Here is a 25,607-nt window from a genome sequence, read left to right as displayed (position 1 = left end):
TTGAATGACAGTATTAATCATAGGTATCTTATATAAATTATTATTATTATGCAGTTAAATCTTATATCTTCTACATTTGGTGCCAGAGTGATAAGCTACCAAGACCACGCATATTCTAGGGCCTGCAGAAACTTTTTATGAAGAGTTTAAAGTATTGGTTTAAAACATTCCCATTATATCCAAGAGACAGAGACATGTGTCTAAAGTCTTTATAGATGGACACACTGAAGCATAATAAAATGTTTTGTTCAAAATCACAGAATAAATCAAAGAAGGACATATAAAGCCACTAACGTTTCACATGCATAAATTTATATTATGCTTTTTGAGTCATTTTGGATTCTTGCTTTATTATTTCATGGTACATGCTCATTTGAATAAGATAATTCATTCAACAGATATTGATTGAGTGCCTGCTATGTACATGGCAGTGTTCAAGGTGCTGGGGGTATACTGGTGAACCAAACAGAAAAAGTTCCTACCTTCACTGAGCTTACACTATATTGGGAAGCAGGCCAATAATAAGTAAATATGTAATGTCAGGTGGTGATAGGTACTAAAATAAAATGTGGGATAGAAAGTCCCAAGGTGAGGGAAGGATAGTTACTTTATATGGAATCATGGAAGGCCTCACTGATAAGGTAGCCTTTGAGCAAATATATGAAGAGATTGAGCCATGCAGATATCTGGGGTGTGATATATTGAATCCACAAAATTTTGCAGCTTGTTCATCAAAAGGTAGAGTTTATTTTCTCACTCCCTTAAATCTGGGTTGGCCTTATATCTTGTTTTCACTAAGTGCCAAAGGAGATACCGAGTGCCAAAGGAGATACCAAGTTTCAAATCCTAGGCCTCAAGCGACCTTGCAGCTTCTACCTTTGCCCACTTGGAATGCTCCTTGTACCATGTAAGGACTGGGCTAGAATGTCAAATTATGGGAGACCACGTTTAGAGAGAGTGGGCCAACCAACAGCCAGCACCAAGATCTGAAATGTGTGAGAGAGGTCATTTAGATGCTCTGGCAGCAGCCAAGCTGCCAGCCGACTGCAAGCTTGTGAGTGAGCCCAGGTGAGACCAACAGAAGAACCATCTAGTTAACTGACAGACTTGGAGAATTAATCAGTTGCTTTAAGCTGCTAAGCTACTGCAGTTTGGGGAAAGAGTGTCACAGGCAGAGGGAACAGCAGTTACAAAGGCCCTGATGTGGAAGTGTGCCATGACTTATTTAGGAACAGCAAGGAAGGAGGCCAGTGTGCTCTAGCCAGAGCACAGTGAGTGAAAATAAGACATAAGGTCAGAGAGGTTGCAGGAGCCAGATCACAGGGCTTTACAATGTTAAGGACTTTGGCTTTTAATCTGAGTGAAATGGGATGCCATGGGACATTTCTGAGTAGGGGAGTGACATGATTTCACTTACATTTAAAAGAATCACTCTGACTATAGAGAATAGATATTGGAGAATGGAAATGCTGTAAAGACTTAAGCAGAAAGATCAATTAGGAGACCATGGCAGTTATTTGGAAACAAGATGATGGTGACTAGGACTAGAGTAGCAGTAGGGGTGTTGAGAAGTGGTAGGATTTGGGTATATTTTTTAAATAGGACTATAGGGTTTGTTTATATGTGGTATTTGAGAGTCAAGGATGACTGCTAGGTTTTTAGCCTGGGCAAATGACACAGTGGGTTGCCATTTAGTGAGATGAGGAAGACTATATAGGAGGAACAAGTTTAGGGAAAAATCAGGAGTTCACCTTTTTTAACATTTTAAGTTGGAGATGCCTTTTAGACCTCTGAATGTATTTGTTGAGTGGGATTCAAGTCCAGAGCTCAGGGGAGAAGTCTGTACTAAATTTAGGAACCTTAAACATGTAAATTGTGTTTAAAACCCTGAGACTAGATTTATGGAGTAAAGGAAGGAGTAATGGATGGATGCGTGGAAATTTTTAGAGCTTTACCTTTATGTTTGGGTTATTTTGTGAGATAACATTTTTAAATGTAATTATACTACTTTAAATGCTTTCTCCCAGGAAGTTTGTTATTTATAACTTTGTTTTCTAAAAATTTTATGTTTCTTAATTATTTTCACAGTTTTACTCGTGACTTTAAGAACTGCACATCCATTTAGTGGTTCATATTATGCCTTCTGAATGGTTAAACAAATAATTGTGATACACAAAAACAGATATGAATCTTAGTGCCTAAAATTGCAAAGTGAATATTCACTCATTTCACATGAATATATTTTAGTACTACATGCAAACTTATTGTTATATTTACTATTGAAATTCAAAGGTTAACCGCGTGTTGCTTAAAATAAAACCGGGGCTAAAGAGTAGATAGGGACTTCCACCTCTGGTTAAGATGTAGAAAGTTGCAGTAGACCAACATTCCTGTCTTAACAATGTGAAGGAAGTAAATATGCCACAATATCATAGGTTTTTTGTTTGTTTTTAACCTATTAGAGAGTTGATGACACAAACCTAAATAAACCAAATTGCATAAAGGGATGAGACTTTCATGGGAAAGAAGAGACCCATGGCTACATCCCTGAAATCACAGCAGGAAGAGAAGGGATTCTACCATAGTTGAGAGTGAAGAGAAACCAGTTGAAATTTTACCAAGCTTTTTGTGGTCATATGTGGGCTGACATGGCAGATTAGAATTTCAGGAAGCCCTAGTCACAGAGTAAGTTTACACCCACTCTCCAGTTCTTTCTTACAGTGCCTTCATGGAGTACCAGTGGCAGTGTGCCAAAGGCTGGAGCGAGGCAGAAGAGAGGAATCCCTCATTGAAGTGCACTGGGCATTCACTTAGTGCAAAGTAGCAGTTCACTGAAGCTGGAGACAGGACATCAGGGTAGAAAGATGCCTCCAGAGGTGTAGAAAATTAGGGGACAGGGCTAGAAAACAGAGAAGTCCTTAGCAACCATAAAGCTGTTGGGTAGACAGCAAAGCAGAGAGAGATGTCCTATAGTTTGTAAAGCTAGTGACTGTGCTGTAAAGCCGAGAGAGACATCTGGAGTCTTGTTAATACTCACATTTCAAGCCCTGTTGAAGAAAAATCTGAATCCTGCCCTCAAAATATTTGAAGCCAGTGGTGAATGAAATTTAATTACAGCAGCAACAAAGCCCAGACCCAGCTCAATTACTGACTCCAGCAATTCAACTTCTATCAGAGCAAAGACTATGCACTTTTCTAGAGATAAATGTTGTTTATTGCGTTTCTAGTCTTTTATAACATTGTCTGTTGTATGATCACAAATTATGAGACACATGAAGAAGCAGGAATATGTAACTTGCAATCAAGTAAAAGAAAAACTGTCAGTAGAACCAGTCCCACAGTTGATGCAGATGTTGGGATTAGAATAAAGAAAGGACTTTACAATAATTATGCTGTAGATAGTAGAGGATCTAGTCAACAGGTGAAAAACTATGTAAAGAGATGGTAATTTTAGTACAAAAATGGAAAGTATTAAAAAGAACCAAATGAAACTCCTAGAACTGAAACATGCAATATCAAAAATGAAAATTCATTAATTGGGTTTATCCAGATTGAACAGAGCAGAACAAAAGATCAGTGAAGTTGAAGACAGTATCCCAGCTGAAGCACAAAGAGGAAGAAGATTTTTTTAAAAAGGGAATAGAGTGTCTGAGACTTGTGGAAAAATAGTAAATGGCCTAACATATCCATAATTGTAGACCTATAAAAAAGAGGGAGAGAGAGATTGGGACAGAAAAAAAATATTTGAAGAGATAATTGAGTTTCCAAAATTGATGGACGATATCAACCTACAGTGCCAAGAAGCTCAACAAACCCCAAACAGCATAAACATAAAGGAAACCACATCTTACCACATCATAATCAATTAACTGAAAACCAAAGATAGAAAAATTTATAAGCAGCCAGAAGAGAAAGGACATATTCAGGGAACCACAGTAAGAGTGTTCAATGGTTTCTTATTAAAAAGAAAAGTCCAGAAGACAATGGAATGGCATTTTTAAAAAGCTAGAAATAGTAAAAATATTCATTTTTTTAAAAGAGAAGGCACAATGAAGGCATTTTCAGTCAGACAAATGCAGAGAGAATTTATTTCCATCAGATCTATACTATAAGAAATATTAAAAGGGGACTTCCCTGGTGGCACAGTGGTTAAGAATCTGCCTGCCAGTGCAGGGGACATGGGTTCAATCCTTGGTCTGGGAAGATCCCGCATGACTCGGAGCAACTAACCCCTTGTGCCACAATGACTGAGCCTGCACTCTAGAGCCTGTGAGCCACAACTACAGAGCCCATGTGCCACAACTACTGAAGTCCATGCGCCACAATTACTGAAACCCGTGCACCTAGAGCCTGTGCTCCACCAACAAGAGAAGCCACTGCAATAAGAAGCCCACACACTGCAACAAAAAGTAGCCCCCCCTTGCCACAACTAGAGAAAGCCCGTGCGCAGCAATGAAGACCCAACACAGCCAAAAATAAATAAATAAATAAATTTATTTATTTTTAAAAGAAATATTAAAGGAAGTTCTGCTAGGTAAAAGAAAATAATTCTAGGCTAAAGACAGAATCTTCAAAGAAGGAAGAGCACTAAAAATATGGGTAAATATAAAAGACCACTTTTTTTTTAGTTATGTATATTAATATATCCTATTTTCCTTTAAAAAGACCATTGACAGGTTAAAACCAGCTAATATTGATAAATTGTAGGGAATAATATGAATATAGTGGGGCTTGAAACATATATAGAAATAAAATCTGTAACAAGATCACACAAGGTAGGAAGAAGGTAAATAGAAGTATGTGTAAATTCTTACATTATTCAAGTGTAATATATTATTTGAAGGTAGACTGTGATAACAATACATATTGTGATCTAAAATAACCCAAAGAGCTATTTCTAAAAAGTTAATAGAGGAATTTTAAATGGAATACTAAAAATATTACTCATTCAAATGAAGGCAGGTAGGGGGCACAGAGGAGTAAAAGAAGAGATGGGCAAACGGAGAACTTACCAACATGATAAAATTAAACACAACTATATCAATAATTATATTAAATGTAAGTGGTCTTTTTTAAACTCTCCATTTAAAAAACAGTTTATCAGACTACATAAAAAGACAAGCAAGAACCAACTATATGCTGATTAGAAGAGACACTTTAAATATGAAGAAACATAGTTTGAAATAAAAGAGACTGAGAAAGATGTACTTTGTAAGAAGTAAGATAAAGAAGTAGAATTCAAGACAAAATTACCACAGATGAAGAGTAAAGTCTCACATCAAAAATATATAACCTGGACTTCCCTGGTGGCGTAGTAGTTAAGAATCCGCCTGGCAAGGCAGGGGACACGGGTTCCTTCCCTGGTCCGGGAAGATCCCACATGCTGTGGAGCAGCTAAGCCCATGCACCACAACTACTGAGCCCACATGCCATGACTACTGAAGCCCACATGCCTAGAGCCCATGTTCCACAAGAGAAGCCACCACAATGAGAAGCCTGGACACCACAACGAAGAGTAGCCCTGGCTTTCCACAACTAGAGAAAGCATGCACACAGCAACGAAGACCCAATGCAGCCAAAAAGAAAGAAAGAAGAAAAGAAATGTATTAAAAGAAAAAGTATAACCATCATGAATATGTATTATCTACTAATAGCATAAAAACACATGAATCTCAAACTGATAAAACTAAAAGGAGAAATAGATAAATTCATAATCATAGTTGGTGATTTTTACATCTCATTTATTGATTGAATATACCAAAACTAATAAAGATATGGATGATATGAATAACACTATGAAATCAATTTGATGTAACTGATATTTGTAGAACACTACACCCAAGAACTAGAGGATGCACATTATTTTCTTGTGCATATGAAACATTTACCAAGATAGACCATATGTTCAGTCGCAGAACAGTTATCAACAGATTTCAAGACTGAAATCTTACAGAATAATATTCTCTGACTTCAACAGAATTAAATTAAAATGAATAGCAAAAATGTGTTCTTTCCAAGAAGTTTGATTGAATTACTGTATACATTTACTGTCCTATGTGACAGTTTTATCATTGTTAGAGATTTCAGTAATTAAAATGGGAAACAGAAGCTTAGGTTATTTTCCTTATCAAAACTATGTTCATTGGAGCCACAATATTATGGTTTTTGTGCTCATGTACATTGCATGTCTTAAGCTGAGTGCAGTTTAGGGGATCCTTTCTAATTACAGGAAGGTGCTTCTTTCCTTCAACACTGTGATCTGACCTGTGACAAATCTGTACTATACACTATGTAAATGGCTAACAAGTGAATTGCAAACCAACTGAATGTACAAATCTTAGTGCTGGTCCTGAAATCTCTTCAGAATAGAAGAAATCAGAATAGCTGAAATCTCTTCATCATGATCTCAAAGTTTGTTTCAAAATTTGCAGGCATCAGGTGTCAATCAACACTGAAGATGAAACAGTAATGAATGTTGAATTCTCATGCTTTAGGTGTAGTTCCTTATTAGAGTTTTTGGTTCTCTGCTATTTTTACCATACTGTTTCATTTAAATTTCCTATAGGCTAACTTCATTTGTGCGATTGAAATAAAATTGCAGTATATAAAAAATAAGTAAAATTTAAAATAAAATGAATAGCAAGAGAATAGCAAATCTTTGTAACTGAATGATAATGGAAATATGGTATATCAAACATACCGTATTTGAATACGGTATATCAAAATTTATGAGATTCAGCTATAGTAGTGCTTAGAGGAAAATTAATAGCTTTCAATACTCTATTAGAAAAGAATCAAAGAACTAAGTTTCTACCTTAAAAAATAGAGAAAGAACAAATTAAACCAATAGTAGAAGAAAGGAGATAATAAGGAGAGGAATGGAAATCAATGAAACTGAAAGCAGACAAACAATAGAGAAAATAAACATGGAATAAACAATTTCTTGTCTCTCGGCTCCAAATCCACCCTTCTTTGCCCTGCTTTGTGATACTGAAGCTGGATGCTGTAAACTTTCTTCCTTTGCTGGCTGGCTTGATTTTAGGTTTTGTCAGTAGAAATTGCTGTTGGTTCTTTGTAAGGTCACAGCAGGAGAGAAGGGGCTTTCTTTTTGGTATCTTTATACTTTTTTTCCTAGCACCTTAGCCAGCAAATGAGCATGTGGGAGGACCAGTAGCACTTACCTCAGTAGCCCTCACCTCAGTAGCCCTCCTGGACAAGCTCCAGCTCATTCACACCCTCTGGCATATTTCTCTGCCATGTAGTGGACTGATTCTACAGATCAGCTCCAGTGAGCCCATACCCTGCAGAAAGTTTCTCAGCCACCAACTGGGCTGTTCCTAGGAACCAGCTCTGGCCCTAGCCCTCTGGCAGGTTTCTTCGCTACAGGGAAGGTTGTTCTTGAGTCAGCACACCCCATACAATGAGGTGTGAATCTCAGCAGCAGGGAAGAAAGGGAACTTTCTTAATTCATTGCTTAATTATTTTCCCTCCATTTAGAGGTGGTAGCTGCTTTTGGACACCTTAGAACAATACTATCCAACAGAAGCTACATGTGTAATTTAAAATTTTCTAATAGCCACCTTTAAAAAAGGAAAATGTGAAGTTAATTTTTTAGATTTATTTAACACTGTATGTCTAAAATATTATCTTTTCAGTATAAAATCATTACAAAACAAACTATTTTAACCTTTTTTTATATGAAGTCTTTAAAATCCACTGCATATTTTATGCTTATAACACATCTCCATTCCAACTAGCCACATTTCAAGTGCTCAGAACCCACTTCAGTGGCAAGTGGTTATCTACCATATTGGACAGTATATAGCCTTAACTCTTCTTTTACTTGCTGACAATTCTTCAGGTTAAATTTTCCCTGTTCAAATTACTAATGTGGTTTCTGTCTACTGACTGAACTCTGATTGATTCAGAGTTCAGTTTTCTTTTGAAAAGATTAATAAAATTGATAAACTCCTAGCAATACTGATCAGGGCCAAAAAGGGAGAAAACACAAATTACCTTAATCAAGAATAAAAAAGGGGACATCACGAGAGAGTCTCTAAACTTTAAAAACATAATAAAGGATATTGTAAACATCATAATACCAATATATTGTACAACTAAGATGAAATGAAAAATATTCTTGAAAAGTGCAACTTACTAAAATTCTCAGAAGAAAGAGAAAGAAAAATTGAATAGCCCTCTCTTAAAGAAATTGCATTTGTAATTATAAAAACCTTCCAATAAGTAAAACTGCAGTTCCCAGGTGGCTTTACTTGTGAATTCTACCACATATTTAAGAAAGAAATAATACCAGTCTTATGACACTCTTTCAGAAAACAGAGGATAATATTGGGCACACTGAACTTGTTTATGAGGCCAGCATAACTCATACCAAAACCTGATGAACTTTTAAGAAAGAAAAAAAAAGTATAGCCAAGTGTCCCCCATAACACACACTCAGATATCCTTAATATATCAACAAATAGAATTTAGCAATATTTTAAAATAATACTACATCATGATCAGTGGGGTTTATTTCAAGAATACAAAGTTGGTTCAACATTATAAAATTAACAAGCCTATTAATGGAGTAAAGGACAGGGTATTATGATTGTCTCAGTAGATGAAGAAAAATCATTTGACAGAAGTCAACACCCATTTATAATTTTTAAAAACTTTATGCAAACTATATGCAAACTAGGAATAGAAAATTGATAAATATCAATTTGGTAAGGATTGTCCACAAAAAGCATAGCTAACATCATACTTAATTGTGAAACATTGAATGCTTTACACCTAAGATAGGGAGCAAAGCAAGGATATTCACTTTCACCACTTACTGAAAAGTCTAGCCAGTGTAATTAAGAGTAGATAATTAACTTACCAGCTCTCCCTCACCCCCATATCCTCTATCATAGCATCCTATTTTTTTCTAATAGTTATTATATATTTAATTATTTATTTACCTCTGTAAGTTCCTCAGTAAGTTCCAGGAGGGAGGAGTAGAATTGCTTCACAATACTGTGTTTCTGTTGCATGAAAAAGTGAATCAGCCATATGCATACACATGTCCCCATATCCCCTCCCTCTTGAGCCTCCTTCCCATCCTCCCTATCCCACCTCTCTAGGTCATTGCAAAGCACTGAGCCGATCTCCCTGTGCTATGCTGCTGCTTCCCACCAGCCAACTATTTTACATTTGGTAGTATATATATGTCAATGGTACTCTCACTTCACCCCAGCTTTGCCCTCCCACCCCATGTCCTCAAGTCCATTTTCTGTGTCTACCTCTTTATTCCTGCCCTGCAACTAGGTTCATCAGTACCACTTTTTTTTTCTTTAGATTCCATATATATGTGTTAGCATACAGTATTTGTTTTTCTGACTTCACGCTGCATGACAGTCTCTAAGTCTATCCACCTCACTACAAATGACTCAATTTCATTTCTTTTTATGGCCGAGTAATATTCCATTGTATATATGTGCCATATCTTCTTTATCCATTCATTTGTCGATGGACATTTAGGTTGGTTCCATGTCCTGGCTATTGTAAATAGTGCTGCAATAAACATTGTGGTACATGTCTCTTTTTGAATTATGGTTTTCTCAGGGTATATGCCCAGTAGTGGGATTGCTGGGTCATATGGTAGTTCTATTTTTAGTTTTTTAAGGAACCTCTGTACTGTTTTCCATAGTGGTTGTATCAGTTTACATTCCCACCAACAGTGTGGGAGGGTTCCCTTTTCACCACACCCTTTCCAGCATTTATTGTTTCTAGATTTTTTGATAATGGCCATTCTGACTGGCATGAGGTGATACCTCATTGTAGTTTTGATTTGCATTTCTCTAATAATTAGTGATGTTGGGCATCTTTTCATGTGCCTCTTGGCCATCTGTATGTCTTCCTTGGTGAAATGTCTGTTTAGGTCTTCTGCCCTTTTTTTAACTGGATTGTATGTTTTTTTGATATTGAGCTCCATGAGCTGTTTGTATATTTTGGAGATTAATCCTTTGTCTGTTGTTTCACTTGCAAATATTTTCTCACATACTGAGGGTTGTCTTTTTGTCTTGTTTATTTTTCCTTTGCTTGCAAAAGCTTTTAAGTTTAATTAAGTTCCATTTGTTTATTTTTGTTTTTATTTCCTTTACTCTAGGAGGTAGGTCAAAGATCTTGCAGTGGCTTATGTCAAAGAGTGTTTTTCCTATGTTTTCCTCCAAGAGTTTTATAGTGTCTGGTCTTACATTTAAGTCTTTAATCCATTTGGAGTTTATTTTTGTGTATAGTGTTAGGGAGTGTTCTAATTTCATTCTTTTACATGTAGCTATCCAGTTTTCCCAGCACCACTTATTGAAGAGGCTGTCTTTTCTCTTTGTCATAAATTAGGTGTCCATATGTGCGTGGGTTTATCTCTGGGCATTCTGTCTTGTACCATTGATCTATATTTCTGTTTTTGTGCCAGTACCATACTGTCTTGAGTACTGTAGCTTTGTGGTGTAGTTTGAAGTCAGGGAGCCTGATTCCTCCAACTCCGTTTTTCTTTCTCAAGGTTGCTTTGGCTATTCGAGGTCTTTTGTGTTTCCATACGAATTGTAAGATTTTTTGTTCTGATTCTGTGAAGAATGCCATTGGTAGTTTGATAGGGATTGCATTGAATCTGTAGATTGCTTTGGGTAGTATAGTCATTTTCACAGTATTGATTCTTCCAATCCAAGAACATGGTATATTTCTCCATCTGTTTATGTTATCTTTGATTTCTTTCATCAGTGTTTTATAGTTTTCTGAGTACAAGTCTTTTGCCTCCTCAGGCAGGTTCATTCCTAGGTATTTTATTCTTTTTGTTGCAGTGGTAAATGAGAGTGTTTCCTTAATTTCTCTTTCTGATTTTTCATTGTTGGTGTATAGGAATGCCAGAGATTTCTGTGCATTAATTTTGTATCCTGCAACCTTACCAAATTCACTAATTAGTTCTAGTAGTTTTCTGGTGGCATCTTTAGCATTTTCTAGGTATAGTATCATGTCATTGGCAAACAGTGGCAGTTTTACTTCTTCTTTTCTAATTTGTATTCCTTTTATTTCTTTTTCTTCTCGGATTGCTGTGGCTAGGACTTCCAAAACTATGTTGAATAAGAGTAATGGGAGTAGACATCCTTGTCTTGTTCCTGATCTTAGTGGAAATGCTTTCAGTTTTTCACCATTGAATATGATGCTTACTGTGGGTTTGTCATGTATGGCCTTTACTATGTTGAGGTAGGTTCCCTCTGTGCCCATTTTCTGGAGAGTTTTTATCATAAATGGGTGTTGAATTTTGTCGAAAGCTTTTTCTGCATCTATTGAGATGACCATATGGTTTTTATTCCTTAATTTGTTCATGTGGTGTATCACATTGACTGATTTGTGTATATTGAAGAATCCTTGCATCCCTGGGATAAATCCCACTTGATCATGGTGTATCATCCTTTTAATGTATGATTGGATTCAGTTTGCAGGTATTTTGTTGAGGATTTTTGCATCTATGTTCATCAGTGATATTACTCTATAATTTTCTTTTTTTGTGATACCTTTTTCTGGTTTTGGTATCAGGGTGATGGTGGCTTCGTATAATTAATTTGGGAGTGTTTCTCCCTCTGAAATTTTTTGGAAGAGTTTGAGAAGGATTGGTGTTAGCTTTTCTCTAAATGTTTGATAGAATTCGCCTGTGAAGCCATCTGGTCCTGGACTTTTGTTTGTTGGAAGATTTTTAATTATGGTTTCAATTTCATTACTTGTGATCGGTCTATTTATATTTTCTAATTCTTCCTGGTTCAGTCTTGGAAAATTGTACCTTTCCAAGAATTTGTCCATTTCTTCGTGGTTGTCCATTTTATTGGCATATAGTTGTTGCAGAGTCTCTTATAATCCTTTGTATTTCTGCAGTGTCAGTTGTGATTTCTCCTTTTTCATTTCTTTTTTAAAAAATTTATTTATTTTATTTATTTATTACCTTTGGCTCTGTTGGGTCTTTGTTGCTGTGCGCGGGCTTCCTCTAGTTGTGGTGAGTGAGTGCTGCTCTTTGTTGTGGTGCACGAGCTTCTCATTGCGGTGGCTTCTCTTGTCATGGAGCACGGGCTCTAGAGTGCAGGCTCAGTAGTTGTGGTGCACAGGCTTAGTTGCTCTGCGGCATGTGGGATTTTCCCAGACCAGAACTCAAACCTGTGTCCCCTGCATTGGCAGGTGGATTCTTAACCATTGTGCAACCAGGGAAGCCCCTCCTTTTTCATTTCTAATTTTATTGATTTACATCCTCTCCCTTTCTTCCTTGATGAGTCTGGCTACGGGTTTATCAATTTTGTTTATCTTCTCAAAGAACCAGCTTTTAGTTTTATTGATCTTTGCTATTGTTTTGTTTCTATTTCATTTTTTTCTGCTCTGATCATTATGACTTCTTTCCTTCTACTGACTTTGGGTTTTCTTTGTTCTTCTTTATCTAGTTGTTTTAAGTGTAGGGTTAGATTGTTTATTTGAGATGTTTGTTTCTTGAGGTGAGATTGTATTGCTATAAACTTCCCTCTTAGGACTGCTTTTGCTGCATCCCATAGGTTTCAGGTCCTCGTGTTTTTGTTGTCATTTGTTTCTATGTATTTTTTTAATTTCTTCTTTGATTTCTTCAATGATCTCTTGGTTATTTAGTAGTGCACTGTTTAGCTTCCATGTATTTGTGGTTTTTTTCCTGTAATTGATTTCCAATCTCATAGCGTTGTGGTCAGAAAAGGTGTATGATATGATTTCAGTCTTCCTAAATTTTCCAAGGCTTAATTTGTGACCCAAGATGTGGTCTATTCTGGAGAAGTTCCATATGCACTTGAGAAGAAAGTATATTCTGCCACTTTTGGGTGGAGTGTTCTATAAATATCAGTTAGATATATCTGGTCTATTGTATCATTTAAAGCTTGTGTTTCCTTATTTATTTTCTGTTTGGATTATCTGTCCATTGGTGTAAGTGGGGTGTTAAAGTCCCCTGCTATTATTGTGTTACTGTCGAATTCTCCTTTCAGGGTTGTTAGCATTTGCCTTATGTATTGAGGTGCTCCTGTGTTGGAGCATAAACATTTATAATTGTTATATCTTCTTCTTGGATTGATCCTTTGATCATTATGTAGTGTCCCTCCTTTCCTCTTGTAACAGTCTCTATTTTATCTGATACGAGTATTGCTACCCAGCTTTCTTGATTTCCATTTGCATGGAATATCTTTCTCCATCCCTTCACTTTCAGCCTGTATGTGTCCCTAGGTCTGAAGTGGGCCTCTTTTAGACAGCACGTATATGGGTCTTGTTTTTGTATCTATTCAGCCAGTCTCTGTCTTTTGGTTGGGGCATTTAGTACATTTACGTTCAAGGTTATGATCGATATGTATGTTCCTATTACCATTTTCTTAATTGTTTTGGGTTTGTTTTTGTGGGTCTTTTTCTTCTCTTGTGTTTCCCACCTAGAGAAATTTCTTTAGCATTTGTTGTAAAGCTGGTTTGGTGGTGCTGAATTCTCTTAGCTTTTGCTTGTCTGAAAAGCTTGTGACTTCTCCATCGAATCTGAATGAGAGCCTTGCCGGGTAGAGTAATCTTGGTTGTAGGTTTTTCTCTTTCATCACTTTAAGTATATCCTGCCACTCCTTTCTGGCCTGTAGAGTTTCTGCTGAAAAATCAGCTGATAACCTTATGGGGATTCCTTTGTATGTTAGTTGTTGTTTTTCCCTTGCTGCTTTTAATATTTTTTCTTTGAATTTAATTTTTGTTAGTTTGATTAATATGTGTCTCGGTGTGTTTTTCCTACAGTTTATCCTGTATGGGACTCTCTGTGCTTCCTGGGCTTGGGTGACTATTGCCTTTCCCATGTTAGGGAAGTTTTCAACTATAATCTCTTCAGATATTTTCTCAGAGCCTTTCTTTTTCTCTTCTACTTCTGGGACCCCTATGATCCAAATATTGGTTCATTTAGTGTTGTCCCAGAGGCCTCTGAGATTGTCTTCAATTCTTTTCATTCTTTTTTCTTTATTCTGCTCCTCAGCAGTTATTTCCACCCTTTTGTCTTCCAGCATACTTATTCGTTCTTCTGCCTCAGTTATTCTGCTATTGATTCCTTCTAGTGTATTTTTCATTTCAGTTATTGTGTTGTTCATCTGTTTGTTTGGTCTTTTAGATCTTTGTTAAACATTTCTTGTATTTTCTCAATCTGTACCTCCTTTCTATTTCCGAGATTCTGGATCATCTTTACTATCATTACTCTGAATTCTTTTTCAGGTAGATTGCCTATTTCCTCTTCATTTATTTGATCTTGTAGGTTTTTACCTTGCTCCTTAATCTGTGACATATTTTTTTGCCATCTCATTTTTTTTTTTTTTTTTTTTTTTATGAGTGGGATTGTGTTCCTTTCTTACTGGTTGTTTGGCCTGAGGCTTCCAACACTGGAGTTTGTAGGCTATTGGGTAGAGCTGGGTCTTGGTGCTGAGATGAGGAACTCCATGAGACCTCCTCACTCGGATGAATATTCCCTGGGGTCTGAGATTCTCTGTTAGTCCAGTGGTTTGGACTCGGAGTTCCCACCACAGGAGCTTCAGCCTGTCCCCAGGCTCATGAACCAAGATCCTGCAAACCTCCTGGGGCAGCAAAAAAAATAAAAAGATAAAAAATAACAAAGTAAAAAATAAAATTAGACTAGGAAACTAAGAGATATTTTAGGAAGAATATAAAAGTAAAAATATAGATGAATCAACAACGAGAAGGTACATCAGTACCACAGTAGTAAAAAAGAGGAGGAGGGAAAAGAACAAAAATAGTGGGGGTGCCAGGAGAGGCCTTGGCTCTGGAGGGTGGGGCCTAAGCAAGGGTGAGGTTTGGATGGTGGGCCAGGCCAATGCACAGGACCCACAGGGCTGGAAAAGGCCGTGGGGGGTGGAGCTTAGGCTCAAGGAACAGAAGGGGCCCAGGCATGCCCCCAACCCCTGGTCTCAGAGGTCAGGGGACCTCACCTGGGAGCCCAGCAGGCTTCCTGGGCTCGAGTGGGTGGGGCAAATGCCCTCCTCTCCTGTCCTGCTCCTCTTGTCTGGGAGGGCCCCTGCCGCCTGCCTCTCCTGATCTCCCCGGCCTCCCTCCTATGCCCCCAAGGACCTGTGCAGCCTGGAAGGGGCTTTGGAGGGCAGGGGACTGGCCTGGGAGCTCAGCAGGCTCCCGGGGCCTGAGTGGGCGGAGCAATCACCCTCCGCTTCTCTCCCGCTCCTCCCAGATGGCCCCTCCCGCCTGCCTCTCCTGATCTCTCTGGCCTCCCTCCTGCTACTCCAAGGACCCATGCTGTCTGGAGGGGGCTTTGGAAGGCAGAGGATTGACCTGGGAGCTCAGCAGGTTCCCTGGCCCGAGGGGCAGGGCTATCGCCCTCTGCTCGTCCCCCACTCCTCCTTCCTGCCTCTCCTGATCTCCCTGGCCTCAGGGGCCCTGATCCTGTCTGACCTCCACTTCTCCTCCCTCCTCAGTTCCCCTATGTCCTACTGGTTCACTTTCAGGTTCCTCCTGTCTCCTTTGGCATCAGAGTCCACCACCAGCGGCCGTCAGGCACCCTAGGTGTGGGGAGATGCTAACTCCTCGTCTTTCCACACTGCCATCTTGACTCTGCCCTGAATACTTTTAATGTTTGGGGAACCTTCTCTTCCCTAGCTTTTCATTTTTTTTCTGGAGAGATGTTCACTAATTTATCCCCAGGGAAGAAGTGAATGATCTCACTGGTGAGTTAATAGAAGGAGTTAGGTGAGTATCACTCATATCATACCTTTTTGCCTATTCAGTTGCAGAGAGCACTTATCCTAGTCCCTTCTTCCATGTAATAAATTTTGTAGGGGCAGCCCACACTGCAAGGAAGGTGCTGCTTATCATTGGGTAGCTAAATCTGTTTAATTCAGGGGTAAAAAATTAGCAAGCTTATCTGTCCTTAAACATAACATGTTTACTCCAATTCAACTTTACTAGTAATGTGGTCTATATATATATATATATATTTAAATTGAAGTATAGTTGATTTACAATATTGTGTTAATTTCTGCTTTACAGCAAAGAGATTCAGTTATACATATATACATTCTTTTTATATATTATTTTCCATTATGGCTTATCATAGGATATTGAATATAGTTCTCTGTGCTATACAGTAGGACCTTGTTGTTTATCCATTCTATGTATAATAGCCTACTTCTGCTAACCCCAACCTCCTACTCCATCCTTCCCCCCAACCTCCTCCCCCTTGGCAACCACAAGGTTGTTCTCTATGTCCATGAGTCTGTTTCTGTTTCATAGGTTCATTTGTGTCATATTTTAGATTCCATGTAAAAGAGATATCATGTGGTATTTGTCTTTCTCTTTCTGACTTACTTCACTTAGTATGATAATCTCTAGTTGCATCCATGTTGCTGCAGATGGCATTATTTCATTCTTTTTTATGGCTGAGTAGTATTCTGTTGTATATATGTACCACATCTTCTTTATCCATTCATTTGTCAGTGGACATTAGGTTGTTTCCATGTCTTGGCTTTTGTGCATAGTGCTGCTATGAACATGGGGTACATGTATCTTTTTTAATTAGAGTTTTGTCTGGATGTATGCCCAGGAGTGCCACTGCTGGATCATATGATAATTCTATTTTTAGTTTTCTGAGGAAACCTTCATGCTGTTTTCCATAGTGGCTGTACCAACTTACATTCCTACCAGCAGTATAGGAGGATTCCCTTTCCTCCATATCCTCTCCAGCATTTGTAGACTTTTTAGTGATGGCCATCTGACCATCAGAATCAGTGCAAAGTGATACCTCATTGTAGTTTAGATTTATATTTCTCTAATTATTAGCGATGTTGAGCACCTTTTCATGTGCCTGTTGGCCATTTGTATTTCTTCTTTGGAGGAATGTCTATTTAGGTCTGCTGCCCATTTTTTAATTGGGTTATTTGGTTTTTTTTCTGTTGAGTTGTATGAGCTGTTTGTATTAAGCCCTTGTTAGTTGCATTATTTGCAAATATTTTCTCCCACTCTGTAGGTTATCTTTTCATTCTGTTTATGGTTTCCTTTGCTGTGCAAAAGCTTGTAAGTTTCATTAGGTCCCATTTGTTTATTTTTGTTTTTATTTCAGTTGCCTTGGGAGACTGTGTGATCTATATTTTTACCTTTAGTTTTCTGACTTACATTCCCTTCCTTTTCAAAAAGGGAAAAGGGGAGGGAGTGTTATTGACTTGTTCTAAATTCCAACATTTACTAACTAAAAACTAAATATTTATTTGTCAAAAAAATCGTAGAATTAAATTACAAACTATTTAGGAAAAAAAGTGACACAGGTGATAGAGAAGGTTTGATATCATTAAAATATAAGGAGCTCTTACAAATCCTTAAGAGAAAAATTAACTGCGATAGAAACCCAAGAAAACATAAGCTGCAACCCACAAAGTAAGAAATATACAAATGGCTAGTAATAATGACAGCTATCATTCACTGAGGACTTACTATGTACTATGTCCTAAAGAATTTATATGCATTGACTCATTTAATCTTTCAGCAACTTGGTAACATGTTATTTTTTTCCATTTTACCATGACAAACACTTATATATAGTGTTTGTTATATAGTAGGTAGCATTGGAGCTTTTCACTTTTTTCCAGCCTATGTCATTATAATAGAAAAACTAATTGTTAAAATTTATGTATGTTTTTGCCCCTTTCTTTTATTTTAGGAATGGAACATTACTAAACTTTCAATTGAATATGATTCTGAGCCCTTTGGAAAGGAACGAGATGCAGCTATTAAGAAATTGGCTACTGAAGCTGGGGTAGAAGTAATTGTACGAATTTCACATACATTATATGACCTAGACAAGTAAGTTTTTTTTAATGGTAAAATACTATAATATTTTTCATCTTAACCACTTTTAAGTGTACATTTCAGTGGTTTTAAGTACATAGAAAATGTACTGTGGGAATGTACTGTGGGACTAGTTTATAAAGTGGAAATAAAAACATACACAATAGACTTGTGGTAGAACTAAGTGAATATATGTCAAACCTTTAGCATTTTATTTAACATCTGTGATTTTTGTTTACCCAGTGACAGATACCAAAATTACAGACATAAGTACATAAGATAAACATACTCAGAATTTCAATTTCAAAACTATTAAAAGCATCACACAGTTATCTTTGACTGTTCTAACTCAGCCTACTAACTTGCCTTTCTGGGCTCTTAGCAATGTTAATTTTATAGTTTATATGACATACATAGCCACAAACTGCCTTGATATATTTTACATGATTGTCATAAGTTATTTTATTTTATGTGTATATATCTAGTCTCTGGATTTTAAGTCCATATGCACTAAAATTTTATGTAATATTACATAGTCTTCTGAACAATGGTATAATATCTTATTTCTCAAAGCGTATTTCCTGGACTATCAGTTTTTGGTGATGCTTTGTCCAACAAAGATTCCGTGGTCAAGTTTAAATTTAGAAAGCTTTATATGCTGTAAGATTTGAAGGTTCATAAGATTTGTTAACATTAACCTTTAGCATACTATCATCCTTACAAGTGCTGAAATCTCACAATTTACGTACCTTTTAAATTATTTTACTTTTTTATTTTCACATTTTGTCAAGTTAATAAAACTAATTCTGTAAGTAACACGACAAGCTAGTTAATTTTATTCCAAGTGTATCAAAATATTGTGGTTCGATTCAGTCAAGGGTCTTACTTGATATTAAGCCAGAAGTCATATATCCTTCGATAATAAAGTTGCCTTCTAGTTTACCAGATTTCTTAACTTTAGAGAGCTGATAGCAAGGAGGCAAAACAAGATAAGAGCAATTGCTTTAAGTGGGAAACTCAGTGTTGTGCATAAAATTGGAATGTTTGTTAGATTGAGTGTGAGTATTTACCACATATAATCCATCATATAAAAATGTAACATATAGAAAACATTTTTTCTAAGATTTTTATTCTGCTTCTGTTATGTAATTAGCAGTGTCCTCAGTAGTGCCATTGTAGTATCATTATAGTGGACAGATTTCATTATGACCCTATATATAAACTCAAAGTATTATACCAAAGCAAAATTACTAAAAGCAGAGAGCATAGTTTTCATGGTGGTTACTTTCTGTATGTACAACTGATACATAATTATATGTGGTATAATGAAAACTGTACTGTATTTGGATTAAGAAAACCTTGATTTGCTATTTATTAGTTATGTGACCTTGACTATTAAATTCTCTTGAGGCTTCAGTTGCTGATGCATAAAACGATGGAGTTGGATTTTACCAATAATTTTTTACTAAGGCTAAATGCTAGTAAGCAAATGGCCATAGTGAAAAAGAATAATTGGTATTTCCAAATTGTGTCTAATTCAGACCACCATTGGTAAGACTTATCTTTCCTTTTAGTATTACTTAATTGAGAAATTAGTGATCAGAATTAAATATAAAATATATACATGAGATACATATGCTGACATTTAACAAAAACATGAGCACAATAGAAAATAGCAAGTGATTATCATGACAGTAATATAGAATCCTAATTAATGAGACTTGCTGATTGCTCCTTGGTATAATATTGGCCTGGTTTAGTTTTTATTGATGATTAAGAGATTCTTTGAGCTGTGTTGTGGTATGTTTTTATATTTCCATATATATTATTTTTTGTTTTTGCCTTTAGGCTTATTTAGCCACTTGTTTTTCCACTCATAGGTGCTTAATTCCCTTTGTCTTAAAAGTTTTGATATTTGCATACACTATATTTTTGATACCTAGCAGATGTCTATAAAATGAAGAGAATGATTTTTAGATTTGTTAATTATTTTAACAAGTTTCTTGGTCCTTAAGCCTTTTCAGAATTTATCAATCAAAATGTATTGTCCTTTTTTTAATACTAACAGCATTTTACTAACTTTTGTAATAGGATCATAGAACTAAATGGTGGACAACCACCTCTTACTTATAAAAGATTCCAGACTCTCATCAGCAAAATGGAACCACTAGAGATACCAGTAGAGACAATTACTTCAGAAGTGATAGAAAAGTGCACAACTCCTCTGTCTGATGACCATGATGAGAAATACGGAGTCCCTTCACTGGAAGAACTAGGTAGGTGTAAACGGTAATACATGTGGAGCTTAAGAGTTAATAAACCATTCAGAAAAATCCCACTTCTAATTTGTCATGTAAAGTATTTTGCACTAAAAGGAAAAGAAAGGAGAAAAAAGAAAAGAAACTCTGAAACTAAGAAGTGATAAATCTGTGCGTTATTTATGTGTTCTATAAATATGTGGTCTATCTGTTATCACCTTAAAATGTACATCTTAAAGAACAGAGACCATGTTATATATCATCTATTTTTGAGGACCTATCCAGGGCTGTCATTTCATTTTTATGTGACTGTCAATTTTTTTTCTTTTCTTTTCTTTTTTTTTTTAGGTTTTGATACAGATGGTTTATCTTCTGCAGTGTGGCCAGGCGGAGAAACTGAAGCACTTACACGTTTGGAAAGGCATTTGGAAAGAAAAGTATGATAATACAGATGATGTTTATATTGTCAAACTGGCATTTTAAAAATAATTTCACTCTTTTTTAAACACAGAAAAACTGTTGAAAAAGAAGGATTGAGAGAAATAGTTAAAATAGAGCAATCCTAATTGTTTGAAAATTAACAACTATCTCTTCATTTAAATACCCTTCTTCCTCCTCTTCTGATTATTTCCTCTTTAGCTACTATCAATACTACCCCTTCTATTCTTACTTTGTAAGCTGGTATCTGATGACTATAACTTTGAAGCTAGGATAGAGTTCTTCTATTTCATATTTTTCTCAGTGTCAGAGAGACAGATTGAAGGTGCTCTCAGCCTTGTGTTAGGAATTTACTGCATGAGGATGGCTAAAACAAAATAATGATCACTTTTATCTTGCTTGTTTTTTATTAAAATGTGTCATTTGTGGCTAGAAAAATGATATTTTATTTTCCAAGCCCTATGTAACTTTTAAAAAAATCTCAACTTTAAACAATCTTTTAAAATGGAAAAGGCAATTAGTTAGCATAATTTTCTCTGTGTGTTTTCAGGCTTGGGTGGCAAACTTTGAAAGACCTCGAATGAATGCGAATTCCCTGCTCGCTAGCCCTACTGGACTCAGTCCTTATCTCCGATTTGGTTGTTTGTCATGTCGACTGTTTTACTTCAAACTGACAGATCTCTACAAAAAGGTATTATCTGGAACTGGAGCTTATTTTTCAAAATACTTTTTTCTTAAATTGCTGATAATACTTCTTTGCTTTTTAATCTTAGGTAAAAAAGAACAGTTCCCCTCCCCTTTCCCTTTATGGGCAACTGTTATGGCGTGAATTTTTCTATACAGCAGCAACAAATAATCCACGCTTTGACAAAATGGAAGGAAATCCCATCTGTGTTCAGATTCCTTGGGATAAGAATCCTGAGGCTTTAGCGAAATGGGCAGAAGGACGGACAGGCTTTCCATGGATTGATGCCATCATGACACAGCTTCGTCAGGAGGGTTGGATCCATCATTTAGCCAGACATGCAGTTGCTTGCTTCCTGACACGAGGTGACCTGTGGATTAGTTGGGAAGAAGGAATGAAGGTAAGTGTTCTTCCAGCTAATGTAGTATGGCCTTATTCTGAAGAACTCTGTACCTTTATAAAACAATTCCTAAAAATTGTCTGCTATGTAGATTCATTTATAGTCTAATTTTTTCAATAGAAAAGCATTTAATTCTCATCATACAGACACACTTTTGGGGAGCAGAATGGCATAATCAGATAGGAGAACTGGTGAAAAGTGGTTCAGTTAACCTGAAGTCATTTCAATGGCTAAATCAGCCTAGCCATCAAGGGAGCTATAAGATTTAATACTCTGGACTTATTGGGTCGATATATATTTATAGGTGATCATTTCTGTCACATAAAGGATTCATCTGAGTTCTTAGAAATAGCAAATTTGTTTTATAAATTTTAAGCTATAAATCATTTCATCTCACTTCAATACCATAGCTTTTTAGTCATAATTATATTATGTAGTGTGAAGCATACAACATTTTGTGACATCTTTTGGTTATATATAATGGGACTTAAATATATGTTTTACCTTCCTGCCTATATCATAAATTTCCCCTATCCAAAGACCATTTCTGATCCTGTGTTTTTTTACATCTCCTGTATTTCCTAGTACAAAGTTGTGCATGAGGTAGATGTACAGCACACAATGAATTTATAAAAAATAATTTATTTTAATTCTATTTCTCTTTTGGATCAAGGAATCCCAAATTTAAACTGTATAATACTAATGAATTTTTAAAGGTCATTTGTATTTGATTGTTCCCATTATGTAGGCCATTGTACTAAGCTTCCAAGTTTTTGTTGGTGGTTTATTTGGTAGCATTTTTGCATTCTTGAAAGTGTTTACTGCTTTTTCTTCCAGTTTTTTAATCTTCTCATATCCCATCTTATCCTTTTAAATTGGTGACTTTAATAACTTTTACTCTCCCCTCTTCCAGTAACACTGCAAAGATTAGAATAGTAAATTCTATTCAGAAATCTATATATTACTAATATGTTTCTTTCCCTGAAATAACTCATTATAGAATAGAACACAGACAAGGAAGCTAACTTTGGAATGTTTAAGTTTACAGCTCTGTGCTAGATTTTCTTGCCTTGACTTTTGATCTAAAGAGACCTGGAAAAATGCTTGCTTTGAGAATTACGTGTGTGCAGACTAATTGTGATTACTGTTACTTCCGAAGGTATTTGAAGAATTATTACTTGATGCAGATTGGAGCATAAATGCTGGAAGTTGGATGTGGCTGTCTTGTAGTTCCTTTTTCCAACAATTTTTTCACTGCTATTGCCCTGTTGGTTTTGGTAGGAGAACAGATCCCAATGGAGACTATATCAGGTAAATCAAGAATGATTATTATTCAGTCTGGAATAGCTAATCTAGGAAGAACTTTTCATGTTTAAGCAACATGAAAAGTGGGTATTCCCCACTCATCATGGGCAGCAGAGATGAGCAGAAGGGTAACAAATCATTTAAATGGTATTGATTTGATTTTGGTCATTCATAGCTAATAAATAGTTTGTTATAATTTGCTTATAGTTCATTTTATTAATAATTTTTCTTCCTTCTCCCAAAAGACGTTATTTGCCTGTCCTACGAGGCTTCCCTGCAAAATATATCTATGATCCCTGGAATGCGCCAGAAGGTATTCAAAAGGTAGCCAAATGTTTGATAGGAGTTAATTACCCCAAACCAATGGTGAACCATGCTGAGGCAAGCCGTTTGAATATTGAGAGGATGAAACAGATCTATCAGCAGCTTTCACGATATAGAGGACTAGGTATGTCAGTAAATGCCTTTGATTTGTTTCTTTGGCAGCTGTTTATGTACCCATCCTTGAACTTGATCTTGATCATAACTTAATAGGAAATTTTTTCCCTTTAGGTCTTCTTGCATCAGTGCCATCTAATCCTAATGGGAATGGAGGCCTCATGGGGTATTCTCCTGGAGAAAATATCCCAGGTTATAGCAGCAGTGGAAGTAAGTGAAAAGGAAATTTCTGCACTTAGTAACATAAAGAGATTAATTATAAATATATTGTTTATCATACCTCACTATAATATGTTTTTTAAAATCTATCTTTAAATTGTGTAATAGGTTCCTTGTACACATGCATACATGTACATATACATACACACATACCCTCACTCCATTAGTGACATTTTAGAGATAGAAACATCATTATATATAGTGGAATTGGGTCAAGGTAAAGATCTTGCAAACTGAATGAGGTTAGCAATTTTTAAGGATAAAATGAAACTGAAATGTTATATATTCAGAATGGTCATTATTTTTTACTCCCTTTAAGTATATATCAGCTATAAGGTAATTAGTTAAGAAGGTCAGAGGCCCTGTGAACGTGGCCAAAAGATTTATCACGCACATACATAGGGCCTCTAGTCCTTTTGCACGTGAGTTTTTTCTTACAAAGCCTGGTCTATAATGGTTTTCTTTGTGATATATATAGTTAGTTGCCACATATGTTCTTAATATGTGTCAAGAAGTCAGTATGTATTGGAAATTTGAATCATATCAATTTTCAAAGTTTCTAACCAAAAATAGCATGAAGCTAATTAATTTGATTAAAAACAAGGCTGAATGGCTGGACTTATTACTTTCTGTTTGGTCGTGTAAGGGGATAAAAACATCCATATTCTAAATTCTAAAACGTCATTTTGTGGTTTGGAAATAAGGTTTTTTTGGTATTTCAGTTATAGGTAGTAAAATAAATAATTCTGCATGGTTACTAAAAGGCAAAAAAAAAACCACCAAGGCTGCATTAGAGGAAAGCTTATTTTTTTTTAAAAAAAGAAGTCAGCTATTCAAAATTTGATATTAAGAATAACACCTTTAACAAATTGAACCTTTCTGAATTCAGAAATATTTTGCATACTTTTGAGAGCATCAACAATTAGCTTAAGGAGAAAGAAACGAAAGCACTCATATCTTGACTGCCTACTTTGTGCCTAAGTATGAGGGGATTTTGGCCACATACTCACAATAACCTTGAGGGATGGTGGTAGGCTTCTCATTTTATGATTGGGAAAATTAGCCTAGAAGAGTTAGGTAACTTAACCAAGATCCCACAGTTAGTAAGTAGTTGAGCTAAGATTCAGATCCAAGTCTAACTAGTCCTAAAGTTCATACTCTTTCCTGTATCACTGGGTCTCCCCTGCAAATGTAATGCCAAATGTAGTGTTCATAAGACAAAATATTTTATTACTGGAATGTGTTTCACCTGCATTCAAATTGTTGCTAATGATGGCAGTGTACTTCAAAAATGTTCTTTCTCAGCGTCTCCTACAATTTGAAGTAAACTTTAACAAGGTAGCATTTCAAAAGTTCTATCAGATTTATTATGCAGTTCACAGACTGCCTCTTTTGCCCACACATGAGTTTGAGGGACAGAAGTTCTGTGAAGCAGTGAGATAACAAGCAGGTGGCAGAGGGTGGAAAGCAACAGACTCCAGTTACCTAGCTAATGGATAATGATGGTACATACTGTTTCTTAGTCCAAATCTGTATTTATCTGCAAAACTAATCATGTTAGCAAGTTAAACTGGAATAATTTTGCTTCACAAATTTATAAACATGATGTTTTGTGATAGGATTAATAAATCTTGAAAGTAGTCTAATCATGTAAATATTTGCCTATAACACACTTTGTAGCTAGGTGCTTAGAGGCTTTCAAAAGACATAGAAGACATAAAAGCTACATAGAGCTTAGAGTCTAAATGGGGGTGTGAAAGGGGTAAAAAGAAAATGAAAAAAGTGATAAATTGTAAGACACTGCCTCCTCATGCAATAGGAAAAAAGGGAGTTGAAGGAACTAGGAAACTTTTCTTAGAAGATGGTGGGGGACTTCCCTGGTGGTGCAGTGGTTAAGAATTTGCCTGCCAATGCAGGGAACATGGATTCAAGCCCTGGTCAGGGAAGATCCCACACGCTGTGGAACAACTAAGCTGGTGTGCCACAATTACTGAGCCTGTGCTCT

The 25,607-nt window shown here is 36.2% G+C and overlaps 1 protein-coding gene across 3 annotated transcripts in view; it reads left to right on the top strand.

The window, feature by feature from the left end:
* The window catches only part of CRY1 (cryptochrome circadian regulator 1), a 92,866-nt gene that overhangs the window by 62,485 nt on the left and 4,774 nt on the right, over window positions 1-25,607 (top strand). For all 3 annotated transcript variants that reach the window (XM_082666497.1, XM_082666496.1, XM_082666495.1), the window contains exons 3-10: window positions 17,732-17,874; window positions 19,951-20,135; window positions 20,466-20,554; window positions 21,106-21,246; window positions 21,329-21,640; window positions 22,800-22,951; window positions 23,191-23,393; window positions 23,498-23,593. In XM_082666497.1, coding sequence (XP_082522623.1) covers window positions 17,732-17,874; window positions 19,951-20,135; window positions 20,466-20,554; window positions 21,106-21,246; window positions 21,329-21,640; window positions 22,800-22,951; window positions 23,191-23,393; window positions 23,498-23,593 — 1,321 coding nt within the window. The remainder of the gene's footprint in view (window positions 1-17,731; window positions 17,875-19,950; window positions 20,136-20,465; window positions 20,555-21,105; window positions 21,247-21,328; window positions 21,641-22,799; window positions 22,952-23,190; window positions 23,394-23,497; window positions 23,594-25,607) is intronic.

The sequence above is a fragment of the Grampus griseus genome, assembly GCF_964374135.1.
Source record: "Grampus griseus genome assembly, chromosome: 11".
Lineage (NCBI taxonomy): Eukaryota > Metazoa > Chordata > Mammalia > Artiodactyla > Delphinidae > Grampus > Grampus griseus.
The sequence above is the reverse complement of the archived record's forward strand: the minus strand, read 5'-3'. Positions and strand labels throughout refer to the sequence as shown.